General features: G+C 54.3%; 1 protein-coding gene across 2 annotated transcripts in view; it reads left to right on the forward strand.

The window, feature by feature from the left end:
• The window catches only part of MGAT3 (beta-1,4-mannosyl-glycoprotein 4-beta-N-acetylglucosaminyltransferase), a 36,117-nt gene extending 27,307 nt beyond the window's left edge, over nucleotides 1–8,810 (forward strand). For both annotated transcript variants that reach the window (XM_088836763.1, XM_055396359.2), the window contains exon 2: nucleotides 6,908–8,810. In XM_088836763.1, the coding sequence (XP_088692889.1) occupies nucleotides 6,909–8,522 (1,614 nt within the window). In that variant the 5' untranslated portion in view covers nucleotide 6,908 and the 3' untranslated portion in view covers nucleotides 8,523–8,810. The remainder of the gene's footprint in view (nucleotides 1–6,907) is intronic.
• Nucleotides 8,811–15,395: the final 6,585 nt, after the last annotated feature.

Genomic DNA, 15,395 nt, shown 5'->3' on the forward strand with positions numbered 1-15,395 from the left:
TGCGAGGCAGACGGGGAAGGGGGCCAGAGGGTGGTGAACAGGGGACATGGCTGTTCGGACAGAAGCTTCAAGACCACAGCAGAGGATGGCAGGGGCCAGGGTGAGACCAGCTAAGGGCCGAGCTAGGACCCTGGTCAGCGCATGTAAGCTCAGGACCATGGAGAGCGCCATAGGAGCCTGGTCACCAGGTGACAGCTGTCAGGGTGCATCCACACCCGGGAGGCTGCTGCCCGCCTGAGTAGCACACGAGTCACAGCCCATGGCCTCCAGGAAGCATTTGTCTTCTCTCTGGCTGGCAGCCCCCACTGGACGCAGCCTGAGCCCAGACCCCAAGGCCGTGACTGGGTCGTGCGCTTTGGGCTCATCGTCCTTCTCTTACCTCATAAGCTTATCAAGCAGAGGCCGGAGGAAGAGGTCACAAGAAGGAGGGAGGAGCAGGAAGAGGCAGGGTAGAAAGATAGTCTGCCCAGCTGGAACCTTCCGAGCATGGCCACGGCTGTGAGTCAGTACAGAAACAGGAGGCCCAGGGTGGGCTGGTCCTGCCAGCATCCTGGGTCTGGGTCAGCTTCCTACGGCCATGATTATCTGACTGTCAAGAAGCACCTGGTCCATCCCCATCACCTTCCTGCAGGAGACCCAGGGCTCTGAGGCTGGTGCAACCTACAGAGTGACTGAGTGAGTATGTGTTTGTGTGAGTGTTTGTGTGTGTGTGTGCACGCGTGTGTGTGGCCAGGGGTCTTTTAGGGAGGCTTCCAGAGACTCTCATAGTTCTTCCCTCCTTTCTGTGGAGCCCCAGTGGAGCCCAGGGAAGCAGGGCACTGTTTCCCAGCCCATCTCCCATCAGACTCAGGTTCTAACCAGGCTCCAGTTGAGCCCCCCACTCGACTCCTTGCTGCTGTTAAACAAGAAAGCACCCACCAGGCCCCAGGCCCTGCTAGGGGCTCAGCTCTGGTTGAGCCTGTGCAACTGCTGCCCTCTCCCCTCAGCTGAAGGCTCTCCCTACTCTTCTTCCAGGTGGGGCAATACCAGTAGTGGTAAGAAGAGCTAATACTCACTGGGTTCTTAATCTGTGCTAGGAGCTTCACATGGGTTATTATTGAACCCTCATTTTCTAGATGAGCCAAAGGAGGAAAGTTATTTTCACCTGCCCAAGTCCATGAAGATAGGAAATGGCAGAGCTAGAGGTTTGAGCTGGGCTGTCTGGTTCTAGGCTCTGTGTGCACACAGTTGGCGGCTCTGGTTGAAGCTTGCTCCCTGACGGCTCCCTGCCCCCAAGGGCTCGTGTCCAGAGATGAGGAGACAGATGGATGGGGAGATGGGCTCAGTGCTGGGGAGAAGGGACGGTGCGGGGCTGCGGATTGGTCTCTCTGATTCGGTGACTGAAGTGGGCAAAGCACTTAGAGAGTACCCTGCAGAGACAAGAGCTGCCTCCAGCCCAGCTCTGCCATTTTCCATCTCCATGGTGGCGATTGAGGGATGACTTCCGCCCCAAAGGCTGGTCCATCCTGCAGGTCCCGGAGCCACTGAGTGTGACTCGTCACTCACACTTCACACCAGGTCTGGCTGTTGCCTGCACCCTGTCCCTTGTCCAGACAGTGCTGCGGCCTCCTTGCCGCTCTCCCTGCTGTTCTTCAGGTGACCGTCTGTTCTCAGCAGAGCAGCCCAACTGAGCCTGGACGCTTAGCATCCTCCCGTGAAAGCCACACTCCAGCACTTCCGTTCCGCTGCCCCTCCTCCCTTGTCTTCTGGCCTCACTCTTTTTAAGGCCCACCTTGGCCACCTGATTACCTGTGAACCTGCCCACTCCTAGTCTTTATCGTTTTATTTTTCTCCAGAGCATGTCTTTCCAACATACCGTATGACTTGGCTCATTTTAGTTGCCACAGCCCCGTGCCCCGCTCACCCTTTGCTGGCTCCATGAGTTGGGGGCTCTTGTGGTCCTCATCTGCTGTGCTCCCAGGGCCAGTGCAGTGCCTGGCACTCAGTGGGTTCTCAATAAGTAGTTACTGAGTAAACGGAGGAGACAGGTTGGGTGACACCCTGCAGGGGGTCACATGGGTCAAATGCAGTGATGGCTGTTCCATCCATGGACTGCCTTCACTGGTGGACTCTCCATGGGACCCTTATCTACCCATTTGGGTTTCACCCAACTTGGGCTGAACTTGGCAGATGGAAGGGACACAGGACAGCTTTACCACTGGATGAAATCCCACTACTGACCCCACAGGATCGAGTCCGACCCTTACTAATTGTGTGTCACTGAGCAAGTTACACCATCTCTCTGGCCTTAGTCTCCTCATCTGTAAAATGGGAAAGACAGTGGTACCTGCTGCATGGTGGGGGGATCCGGTGAGGACGTGCGTCTGATATGCTTGGGACAGTAGCTGGCCTGTGTGTGTCGGTGACCATCAGCTTTATCGGTACACCTGGTGGTTCTAGATGAAGCTTTATAATGGAGGCAGAGATGCTGAAGTGGGGGCCTAGTTTGGTTCCACGGCTTTAGCCCGAAGCCAGGCCAGCAGCACCAAGGAGGGCTGTGTTCTCAGATGTAAGGAGGCAGAGGCTGGTTCGGAAACAGAACTTTCCTTCAGGTCCGGATTTGGTCGCCTTCCTAATATCCTTTGGGGAAAGTCTTGCCATCTTTCTGAGTCTGTTTCCCCATCTGTGAAAATGGTGATCACAATCCTCAGTCTCCCTGGGTGGGCAAGACTTACATGAGACCCCAGGGCCCATGCTTATTTATTTATTTGGTTTCTTGTTTATAGGCCACTCAGTCTATAAAATGTATTTGAAAATACTTGAAGATAAGATAAAAAGAGATCAGGCCAAGAACAAGTTCAAGAAAAAAAAAAAACCAACCCAGACAGCTGTGTGTAACAGTGTCCCAGAAAACTTGGCCTGTGAGGCACTGCCTTGCTCTGGGCCAGCCTCTGTGTCTTGTCAGCCTCCCAGCAGCCTGAGCCACAAGGGAGACACACTCCATTCCATGATTCTTGAGCAAGCTGGGCTGGGGCCTTATCACATGGCCTTACCCTGAAGGCCCCTGCAATTCAGAGGGGGGACCCCCAGGCCCTGGTGAGTCTGTTTTCCAAAGGGAGCAGCTGGCCAAGTGTAACTAGATCCTAAAAGCCTTCCTGACCAGGGAGCTGAGGGGCAGCTGGGTCAGTGTGACCTCAGCAGGGCTGTGGGGGCCCCTTACCTGAGTTTCTCTTACCTTCCTGGGGCCTGTGTTCACGGCTGTCAGGAGGTTTCATCTGAGTGGCAGCCCCAACCTTGCCCTTCACCGCTCGCGGCCAGTTCAGTCCAGGGAGGGCTGGGATTGGGATGTCTCATAGAGACAGGCTCCAAGTGGGGAGAAATGATCTGCCAGAAGGATCGGGGCTGCCTTGCCAGGTCCTAAAAGCCCTCGGGAGGGTCACTCTGGAGACCTCTGCCATGCTGACCTCTGTCTGCAGTGTTGCCTTGTGCCTGGTCCCTGCCCCAGCAAGAGCTCCCATCCTCCTGCCTCTACTGGGCCTCAGTTCTTTGCCACTCCATTCATCCCGCCGGCCTGGCCTGCTGGTCTGCCTTTGCCAGAGCAGGGCTAGAATCCATGGGGGGACAGGAGCTCCCTCCTGCCTCCCCAAAGCCAGTGGAGGCCAGTCCTCCCCTCTGCCCCAGGGCAGCTGACATTTAGCAGAGGTCAGGCCCCCACCCCTGATTGTCCTGCCTCCTGCAGTCAGCTGTGCTGACCCCCGCCTAAAGCCAGGCTCCAGGGTGTCTGCATTTAAACCGGAGGAGGGGGAACATCTGGGTCCTGAGGGCACAAGTACCACCCTGGCCAGCAGGATCAGCAACTAGACTGCTCCTCACTAGCGTGCTCGGGACTCCTCACCAAGGTGAGGCCGGGGAGGGTGACCCCTCCTCCCCAACATGAAAGGGTGGGAGGAGATGGTCCTTGTCCCAGATCAAACATTTCATGATTGTGCACCTTATGATCATGTAGTTTAGAGAACATTATGTTGGAGTCTTTCAGCCTTGAGCTTTGAAAGAAGTAGAAATCTGTTGAATACCTGCTGTATACCAGGAACTCTGTACCCATTTCACAGATACAGAAACCAAGGTTCAGAATGGTGAGGAGCCTGGCTTAAGTTAGGAAATGAAGGGGAGAGTATAGCAAGAAGATGCTCAAATGACCCAGAGGAAGAACCAGAAACATAGGGAAAGGCCACAGAAAGGAACATTTTAAGGGAAAGGACAGTGGCCCCCCCCCCGCCCCCCACAGGGAGATCTGTGGAAGAGAAATGAAAACACCAGTTTCTGTCCCAACCCCTCCTCTGACTCTGTAGGTCACTCCAGCCAAGGCACTGGTCATGAATTCAGTCATGTCTGACTCTTTGCAGCCCCATAGACTGTAGCCCTCCAGGCTCCTCTGCCCATGGAATTTTCCAGGCAAGAATACTGGAGTGGAAAGCCATTCCCTTCTCCAGGCGATCTTCCCAACCCAGGGATCGAACCTGAGTCTCTTACATCTCCTGCACTGGCAAGCAGATTCTTTACCACTCAGTGCTACCTGGGGAGGCACTGGTCTGACTTGGCCAAATGGATGTAACCTCCTGGCCGGTGTGCCCTCTTTCCGGGGCTGTGTGGTGAGAGTCAAAGGTGCTGCACAGGCTTGCTCGTGAGATAAAGAGCATGACTGAGTTAAGTGTGGCGTCCAGTTGAGAGTAATGCGAGCCTTTCAGTTTCTTAGTTGTGACCACATCCTGTAGCAATGTAAGTGTCCACACTTGGGGAGATGGGGTGAGGGGTGTAAAGGAACCCTCTGAACTATTTTTGCAACTTTTCTGATAAGCTACAAATATTCTAAAACAGAACATTTTTTTAATTATGAAAAAATATATATGGCTCTCCTTTCCACAACCATAAACTAACTGATAAACTGTGCAAACAAGCAGAGAATGGTCATACTCATGATCCCTCATAGAGAATGATTCATTCCAAATGAGTATGGAATATGTGAAATTTAAAAGGAAATGGTAGATTTATTTCTACTGACACGAAAATCTCTTTAACCTGTTGTCGATTGAGGAAAACCACTTGATTGGATGAGTGTTCAATAGAATAATAATTATAAAAAATATTAAGCTGAGAACAGAAAACATGCATATAAAACCAGTGATGCACCTCAAGAAGATGAATATTTATGGCTGGATATCAGTCAACTGCCTTGCATGGGGCAATGAAGGAGTTGTTATTCAGTCGCTCAGTCGTGTCTGACTCTTTGCAACCTCATGGACTACAGCACCCCAGGCTTCCCTTGTCCTTCACTATCTCCTGGAGTTTACTCAAACCCATGTCCATTAAGTTGGTGATGCCATCCAACCATCTCATCCTCTATCATCCCCTTCTCCTGCCTGCAGTCTTTCCCAGCATCAGGGTCTTTTCCAGTGAGTTGACTCTTCACATCAGGTGGCCAAAGGATTGGAGCTTCAGCTTTAGCATCAGTTCTTCCATTGAATATTTAGGGTTGATTTCCTTTAGGATTGACTAGTTTCACCTCCTTGCTGTCCATGGGACTCTCAAGAGTCTTCTCCAGCACCATGATTCAAAAGCATAAATTCTTGTGTGCTTAGCCTGCATTGTGGTGCAACTCACATCTGTACATGACTTTTGGCAAAAGCACAGCTTTGACTATATGGATCTTTGTCGGCAAAGTGATGTCTCTGCTTTTTAAATACATTGTCTAGGTTTGTCTTAGCTTTCCTTCCAAGGTGCAAGCATCTTTTAATTTCGGGGCTGCAGTCACCATCCTCTGGAGAACTTTTTCTTAATTTTGTTTATTAAATAATTTAGAATTAGAAGTGTTCCCTTGAGACCTGGAAATTTTTTCAGTGAAAAAGGTTTGTTAATATAGCCACACATACACACACACACACACACACACAAAGATAAAGGGAAAGACAGATAGACAGAAGGAGAAAGCATCCTGGACAGTGCAGGGAAGGGGCCCCATGTCCGAAGACTACAACCCACTCTCCCCCTCGCTTAGGGCCTGTCGGCCCCCTGGGTCAGGTTCTGCATTGCAGGGTTGAGCTTCTCCCAGGACGCACTCTGTTCCTGGAGTAAAGCCCAGGGACGCAGCTGGTACAATCATGGTGGGGTGGGCCAGGTGCTGGAGCTGGCTGCTGTTCTGCCAAAAGTTTTACTTTCCTTTTAGTAAACCTTTTCAAAGGATTCGTTTGAAACCACCCTTGCATACAAATAAACAATTTCAATTTTTATAGAAGATAATTTAATTTCAACATACAGTCATTAAAAGAAAAAAACAGAAAGAATAGAGAGAAGTAAAAACATATATATCACCACATTGGGCTAACAACCTACATCCAGACTTGACCATCGCTGGGAGGTCCCTGCAATCTGGAGTCCCAAATGGGAAAGGTCTTGGGTAGTACATTCACCCCATGGGTGATAATCCAAATTGCAGCTTTGAGGGCTCCTGTTTATAAGCCCAGGCCACAACCTGATACTATCAGCAGTTTGTGTTAAAGAATGCAGCTCTGGGTTGTCTTTTTTGTTTTTGTTTTTAACTTTTACAATGCTGTTTATTTCACCTTGTGAGTCACAGGATTTCATTAGACCCCAGGGGGCTGTACAGACCTCCAGGGGTTCAAGAATCCCAAGACCCACTCCCTTTCTTATTTAAAGTGCTGCCTGACTTGCTGTGCTTTCAGGCAGGCATGGAATCCAGGCAGTGTGCAAGCAGGTCAAAGACCTGCTCTCCTGCTTCTGAAGGCTGAACACGACTTTTTCTATTTTAATTTCCCTAAAAGTTGCATTCCCTTCTTCAGGAGAAGAGCCTCAGACTCCCCTCGCCAGGTCTGCAGACTCCTGACCGCTCTGCTTTCTCCCCTGTTTCCTGCAGGATGAAGATGAAACGCTACAAGCTGTTTCTCATGTTCTGTATGGCCGGCCTGTGTCTCATCTCCTTCCTGCACTTCTTTAAGACCCTGTCCTATGTCACCTTCCCCCGCGAACTGGCCTCTCTCAGCCCTAACCTCGTGTCCAGCTTCTTCTGGAACAATGCCCCGGTCACGCCCCAGGCCAGCCCGGAGCCAGGTAGCCCCGACCTGCTGCGGACCCCGCTTTATTCCCACTCACCCCTGCTCCAGCCGCTGTCGCCGAGCAAGGCCACGGAGGAGCTCCATCGGATGGACTTCGTGCTGCCCGAGGACACCACCGAGTACTTCGTCCGCACCAAAGCCGGGGGCGTCTGCTTCAAGCCAGGTACCAAGATGCTGGAGAAGCCCCCATCGGGGCGGCCAGAGGAGAAGATGGAGGCGGGCGACGGCGCCTCGTCGTCGGCGCGGGGCCCGGGCCGGCAGCTGCTGAGCGCCCGGGAGCGAGCGGGGAGCCGCGGTGGCGGCGCGCGGCGCAAGTGGGTGGAGTGCGTGTGCCTCCCGGGCTGGCACGGGCCGAGCTGCGGCGTGCCCACCGTGGTGCAGTACTCCAACCTGCCCACCAAGGAGCGCCTGGTGCCCCGGGAGGTGCCGCGGCGGGTCATCAACGCCATCAACATCAACCACGAGTTCGACCTACTGGACGTGCGCTTCCACGAGCTGGGCGACGTGGTGGACGCCTTCGTGGTGTGCGAGTCCAACTTCACAGCGTACGGGGAGCCGCGGCCGCTCAAGTTCCGCGAGATGCTCACCAACGGCACCTTCGAGTACATCCGGCACAAGGTGCTGTACGTCTTCCTGGACCACTTCCCGCTGGGCGGGCGGCAGGACGGCTGGATCGCCGACGACTACCTGCGCACCTTCCTGACGCAGGACGGCGTGTCGCGGCTGCGCAACCTGCGGCCGGACGACGTCTTCATCATCGATGACGCCGACGAGATCCCCGCGCGTGACGGCGTGCTCTTCCTCAAGCTCTACGACGGCTGGACGGAGCCCTTCGCCTTCCACATGCGCAAGTCGCTGTACGGCTTCTTCTGGAAGCAGCCGGGCACCCTGGAGGTGGTGTCGGGCTGCACGGTGGACATGCTGCAGACGGTGTATGGGCTGGACGGCATCCGCCTGCGCCGCCGCCAGTACTACACCATGCCCAACTTCCGCCAGTATGAGAACCGCACGGGCCACATCCTGGTGCAGTGGTCGCTGGGCAGCCCCCTGCACTTCGCCGGCTGGCACTGCTCCTGGTGCTTCACGCCCGAGGGCATCTACTTCAAGCTGGTGTCGGCCCAGAACGGCGACTTCCCCCGCTGGGGCGACTACGAGGACAAGCGGGACCTCAACTACATCCGGAGCCTGATCCGCACGGGGGGCTGGTTCGACGGCACGCAGCAGGAGTACCCGCCGGCCGACCCCAGCGAGCACATGTACGCCCCGAAGTACCTGCTGAAGAACTACGACCAATTCCGCTACCTGCTGGACAACCCCTACCAGGAGCCCAAGAGCACAGCGGCCGGTGGGCGGCGGAGCAAGGGTCTGGAGGGAAGGCCACCCGCCAGGGGCAAATTGGATGTGGTTGAAGGTTAAGGCTGCATGATCTTACAGGGCCAGTGGCAGGGTGGGGGTGGGGTGGGGTGTTGGCACCTGCCCCTCCTGTTGTTACCTTTCTGCCTCCTTCCACCATCTGGGTGGTTCGTCAGGGGACCAGGAGTGGAAGGTGGGGGAGTCTTTCCTACTCAAGCCCCTGTGAATCCAGGGTCAGGCCTGTGAGCTCAGAAAACACCCTTCCTCACCAGGGGAGGAGAGCAGGTGCTACCGCCCCTAGGAGTGCTGCGGCTGGGAGGTGCCTGCAGAGAGCACAGGAGGGTTCCTGGGGAGCAGGGGTGGGTGGGCAGGGTAGGGGAGGGAGCCTGCAGGAACGCCCTAGGGCAGCCGCGGTCCCCTCCAGGGAGAAGAAGCCCACCATTTGGCCTCCTGGGGCTTTGGACCCACGGTAGGAAGGGAGAGATGCCAGGAGTTCCCAGGGCTCTGTAAATAGTTGCATTCAGGCCCTGGACGAAGCAGGGACACCAAGGTGGGAGGGAATGAAAAACAGCAGCTGGGAAGAAGCTCCAGTGGATGCTTTGTAGTGTCCTCAGGACTGTTGGGCCAGAGGGAGTGGGGACCTCCACCCTTGTCTCACAGGGCATACAGCACAGATGGCCCTGTGCCCCTCAGCCCCTCTGGAGATGACACAGGTGTGGGGAAGCTGGGAAGGCTTCTTTTAGGTTCCCAAACTGGCCTTGACATTTCTTCTTACTTTTTATATCGCTGTCTTGTGGGCTGCCCACCCAGTCCTTGCAAGTTCCATGAGTCCAGTTCTCAGGCTGGGATGGGATCATCAGCCAGCCTAGTAGGTGAGATGTGGCGGGGTGGGGAGCCTCCTCCCCCATCACCCCTTCCCACTGGAACCCACAGCCTCAGCTCTCCACTGTCTCAGGTGGAGGCACCCTTGTGCCCCTTTGGGGGCTGGTTTGGGGCCAGGAACGGGCCACGAGGCTGCTCTGGGCCCACGAGGGACATTAAGGCCAGTTGTTTGTCATCTCATTCCTTAGTTGCCTCGGGGGAGGGGGGGTGTATATGTTAGAGTAGATTCTAAGCTGCTGTAATTAAGAGACCCCAAAATACAGTGGTTTCGGCAGACAGAAGCTTGTTTCTAACTTACCTCTCTGGAGGGTGGTGGTCTGGAGGGCAGCTCTGCTTTCCTGCCTTATGCCTTCCAACTCTGGATAGAGTGGTTGCTCCAGCTCCCACCATCACGTTTGCATCCATGTCCGAGGGAAACAGAGAAAGTGCACACCCTTTCTGTTAAGAGCATGAGCCAGAGATGGCACAGTCACTTCTGATGGCATCTTGCAGGACTCAGTCACTTGGCCACCGGAGCTGCAAGGGAAGCGGGAAAAGTAGTTTTCAGCTGGGTTGCCCCTTTCACCTATTAAAGGAAGGAGGGGAAAAAATGAAGGCAGAGAGGATACTTACGGGGACAAGGGGCATCTCTGACCCCCAGGGAGGAGGGGAGAGGGCAGAAGTGACTGGTGCAGTGGTGGGATCCTGCTGGCATGCTCACAGCTCCTGGATCAGCCCATCCCTGCCCGCCTCACTGGAGACCCAGGGCTGGGTCACTGAGAGCATGCAGTGGTGGGCAGGGAGGGGCGCCCCTCCCAACGGCCCCCTCAGGTGTTTACCCGGTGATGCTGGGACGCGGAGCCTGCCTGTGGAACGGTACATGTCTTTGCGTGCGTGTGTATTTATGGCATGGGTGCATGCTTGGTGTGTACTTGTTCGTGTCTGTGTCGGTGTGTCCCTGTACATATATGCCTGTGTGTGGGACGTGGGAGCAGGGCCCAGGCCTCCCTTTGCTGGGACCTGGAGCCTGTGGCCACACTTCCTGAAACTCCCCAAAATGACTGAGGCAGAAGGGCAACCTGGGGAGCCAGAAAGCCAGGCTAAAAGGGATGTGGGGGTCCGTCCATCTGTCTGTCTTTCAGTTCAAGGAGTGAGAATGCTCTCAACCTGAGGGCTGTACTGCTGCGAGCCCACGACCTCCTGGCCTCTTCCCTCCAAGCCTCTGGCCAAGACTTTCTTGGTGTGTCTTATTGGGGGTTTCCTGGGGAGCTGGTGTGGTGTGGGGAGCTGGCCGTGGAACACCCTCAGGCAGGCGGGCATGAAGCAGGCTGGGGGGCCCCCACTGTCCCTCTGGTTAAGGGGGTGTCCCAAGGGAACCAACCCCTCCCTTGGAGTTAGAGCAGTGCCCCCCAACACCCCGGCCCTTCTTGGGGCTGAGAAGTGGCTCAAGAGGTCAGGGTGTCCCTGTGGCTCCAGGTCACCCCAGGCCAGGGCCTGCCCGCCAGTCACCTCTGCCCACCTCCTGAATGGGCATCTCTGGGGACACATGCCTGAGCCCCAGCCCAGGGCCTCCCACCTTGACAGCGTCCTCACCTCACACCCCCCACACATGTGGGGAGGTTCCCCCTCCAGGCTAGCAGGGGTCCCTCGCTTCCAGTTCGCCAGCTCAGAGGCAAAGGTAAAAAGAGGGAAGGAGCTCGGACGTGCCAGACCTCACCTTCCCTCTCGGACAAGGAGGGCCAGGCGTGTTCGTGGTCACCCCCCAGTGGAGGCCTGGCCATGGAGAGCAACCTCAGCTGTCCGTGGGGTCAGGGGACCAAGACATGGGGTTGCAGAATTTCACTCAGAGTCACATCATACACTGGGAACTTCGGGGACAGGAGAGCCCTGGGCCACTCCCCTCTATAAAGGCAAACCAAACTGTGAAATGGGACGCCAGCAGGCTGCTGGCCCTGTCGCCATAGCCACCTTCCTTCCTTCCTTGGGAAGCCCTGGCCCTGTGGTCTCCAGACTCATGGAGGCCCAGCCCACCCTGGGGGGTTCCTTAGGGTGTGGTGGTTCCCACAGGCAGGCGTGGGGGAGCTTTGGGGACAAAGGTGACAGGGTGGGGAACTGGGACTTGCCCCAGCAGCAGGCAGGGCCCTGGGAAGTGTGTAATTTAAGGACACCGATAATAATAATAGTATTATTTTTTTTGTAAGGGAAAATCAATATGTACATTCTGAAATCATTTTCTCTGTAAATGGTTGGATTTCATTTCACCCTTAAAGGGATGCTTAAAGGAGAAGATAATATTAATAATAAAAACAGCTACAAAGTCTGAAGGTTGTGCTTGAGTGGCCGCTTTGGGGGTATGCTGGCACAGGAAGGGGTACGAGTGGGTGACTGGTCTTGCTGGGTCGGTGGGGGGGGGTAGTGAGCCTTCCTGAGGACTGGACAGGCAGTGGGGGGGCATTCCAAGCATCTTCATTTAGGGATGCATTTACCCCCACCCCCCACCCCGACCAAGGGAGCCTCTGACCTCCCACCAGTGGAAACGGGCCTGGAAGGGGGGTGATGATGGGTGGTCCTTTGCAGAAGGAGGAAGAGGGTCCGGGCCTGGCCACACCTTCCTGAGGTGGGCAGGGGACCCCTTTTGGGATCTAGATGAAGACCCTGGTGCCTCTAGTGAGAGGTGAGTGATCCTTCCACTATTGTGCGCCTGTCAGGGGCCCTAAGGCCACACACTTAGTGGGTGTGGGGTCAGACCTGAATTAGGGGTACCAACCCTCCAGGGCAGGTGGGGATGGCAGCCTCCAGGGATGCTCATCTCCCCTATGGAGCTAACCTGGACTTGTGCTGTAATGGTGCCTGGGCTGTGGAACGTGGGGACTTCCTGGAGGTTTATGCCAGGTCTTTTGGATCCTGGCATTGTCCTGGGCAGGGGAGCCTCTGGATATTTTCTAAGGAGAGTCTCAAAGATGAACTCTGCCTTGGGCCCTCATGGGGTGACTGTGCAGCCTCTGTCTTAGATGGAGAAACCGAGGCTGGGGTCAGGGAAGAGGAGTGACAGCAGTGTTGGTGACCAGAGCAGGGGCTAATGTCTCCTGAGCACCTGGGAAGTGCCAAGCCCTTTATGCCCATAACTGACGTCTGGACTCCTAGCCACAGCCCCAAGGCCCAGGAAGGCACCCGCAGGTGCAGGATTGAGCAGAAGTGGAAGAGAAGTAGATGCGGAAATTGAGGCTTGCATACATTCAATAAGGCGGGGAAGGGCAGTTTGCCTAACTCCAGAAACTGAGATCTTAACTGCCAAACTTCACTCAATCTCTGAGTCCATTCGGGGAGGAGGAGGAGGGTGTGGGGAAAGGTGGAGAGGATGGGGGTGATGCCAGTGCCATCATTCAGACATCATCCAGGCTTCTGACAGCCGGGCACTGTGCTGGGTCATGGGTCGCCGAGAGAGAGGGCAGTCCCTGTTCTCAGAGGGACCACAGTCAGTGGAGAACACAGGGAAGCATGACCTCAGGACTGTGAGGTGAGGCTGGCACAGAGTTCCCAGAATCCAGAAATTGGCATCGTGCAGGAACCAGTGTCGCTGTGCGTCTGTGAGCATCAAGTAAAACACATCCCCTCAACTGGCCATCCAGGTAGGTGTGGGGGCATTGATGGACTCCATGACCTTGGAGGGGGGACATATATTTTCTTCCAGACTCAGTCTCCTCTCTACCAAAATAGCCCATGGAAAGCTTTACTGCATGCAGAGGATAAAATGAAATAAAGAGAAAAGCTCGGCAACCTGGTAAACTCAATTAGGTTGGAAGAGACAAGAGCAAACGTGATGACTACAGTCAAGACCTATCATTAAAATCCTCCCAGTTTGCTTTGCAAGTGGCGGATTTGGCTGTATGCAGATAAAACCCCCAAATCCCAAAGGCCCATTATCCTGGAGCCCATTGGAAGTCTCCACCCATGTGCCCCAAATCAAGAAACACCCACAGATGTTTTGGGTTAAAACAGATCTCTGGTTAAAGCTCAAAGGAGTGAGAGGCCTTGCCCAGGGCCAGCATCCTTGACTCTTCACCTGCTATTCTGGTGAATTCCCAGTGACTCAGTTGTAATAGGAAACTAACTCTTTCAAATTAATACAGTTTTTTTAAAATTTATTTATTTATTTGGTTTTGCTGCATCTTCATTGCTGCACAGGCTTTTCTCTAGTTGTGGCACGTGGCAGCTACTCTCTAGCCGCAGTGCAAGGGCTTCTCGTTTCAGCAGCTTCTCTTGTTGAAGAGCATAGGCTCTAGGGCATTCAGGCTTCAGTAGATGTGGCAGGTGGGCTCAGTGGTTGTAGCTCCTGGCCTGTACAGCACAGGCTCAGTAGTTGAGGTCCACGTGCTTAGCTGTCCCATGGCATGTGGAATTTTCTGGGACCAGGGATTGGACCTGTGTCTCCTGCATTGGCGGGGAGATTCTTTACCATTGAGCCACCAGGAAAGCCCCCCAAATTAATATAGTCTTCTAATAGTTCAAAAAAAAAAAAAAAACGCTGTTGCTATTTATTGCTGCAACACAAATCACCCTGAAATATAGTAGATAAAACAGCAATCTATTTGCTCCCAGTTCTACAATTCAGGCTGGGCTCAGCTGGACAGTGTTTCTGATCAGCCGTGGGTGGACAGCTGCTACAGAGACATGTCCACCTGCTCAGACCTGACCTGCATAGTTTTGACAAAGGAAGGGATAACACACCAAAGAATGAGCCTGTCAGCCCACCAACAGTCACATAGACAGGACTCCCTCAACCTCACAGACCCACTGAGAAGAGGCTCTAAGAAGGACCCATTTCACGCATGAGGTCTGCTGCTGAAAAGAAAACATTGCCTGACTATGATCCCAAGGAAGCATCACACAAACCCAAATTAAGGAAAAAAAACAAGCTGGCCTCTTATATACCCTCCTATAGCCTGCAACCCGTTCCTGCAGTATTTGCAAGAAAAGCCCACCCATCCATCAGTAACACAGATCATTTTTGAAGCACCTATCCTAGACTCCTTAAAGCTTCCAGAGACAAAACATCAACAGTGATATAATTGTTATCACTGGGGCCTCGACATGTGGCCTGGCTGTCTCCATCATCCCACTGGTCAAGGCCAGAGGATTTCCTAGTCAAGTCCAACCCATCAATCCAGTCTCATGAGCTGAATTGCTTTAGCCACTAAGCTGCGGGGGTGATTTGTTACACAGTCTAATTGTGGCCCTATATAACTGATACAGTTTGCTTTCAATGAAGGATAGAAAATCCAACCCAGACTAGAAAAGCAGAGGATGAGTTTATTGGTTTGCTGGCAATAAATGTCAGTAATGGTCAAGCCTGCAGCTGCAGCTTGAGGCAGAGCTCAGTGTCACACCGCCATCCAGCTCTCTCTGCGGCTCAGCCCAGCTCCACATCCCCACCGGTGTTGCCCTCATTCTCAGGCGGGCTTACCCCTCATGCCTGTAGATGGCTGCAGAGCTCCACGGCTCACACCACCTCATCTTGTGTACTCAGCACAGAAGAAACAGAGCTCCTAAACACCCTGGGTCTGGATCTCACTGGCTTGGAGGAGGTCGTGTGATCGTCCACTGAGAGTGGAGAGGGGTTGGCATCTACTGATGGGCTTAGATCAACCGGAGCCCATTCTACGTTGACTGAAAAGGAGGGGAGATGCCCCCCCAAACTGGGGGCAAAGATGGCAACATTGGTACAGTCTCAGCTGCCTCCATCAAGCCTTTCAGCAGCCCTTGGTCAACCTGCTCTCCTGGACCATCTGTGAGATGAGGATCTTCATAGAACAGGCTTCTGGAGTGGGTGGGAGGATGCTCAGAGCTTGGGACTGGGCCTGGAGCATCGTGAGGGCTTTGTGAGTGCCAGTCACCATCATCATGACGATGTCTTCCCCCTGCATTTCCTCATGTGGTGCGCTTGACACACGGACCACGCATCCCTTCTCAACACTCCTTCCCTTAACCTCTGTGCATTTATCTTCCTCCTCCTTGTCATTCCTTCTTGGTTGCCTTTCTGGGCTCCTTTCACCCCATAGGGCTTCCCTGGTGGCT

The sequence above is a fragment of the Moschus berezovskii genome, chromosome 6 (assembly GCF_049115385.1).
Source record: "Moschus berezovskii isolate FMDL1 chromosome 6, NW_MosBer_1.0, whole genome shotgun sequence".
Taxonomy (NCBI): Eukaryota; Metazoa; Chordata; class Mammalia; order Artiodactyla; family Moschidae; genus Moschus; species Moschus berezovskii.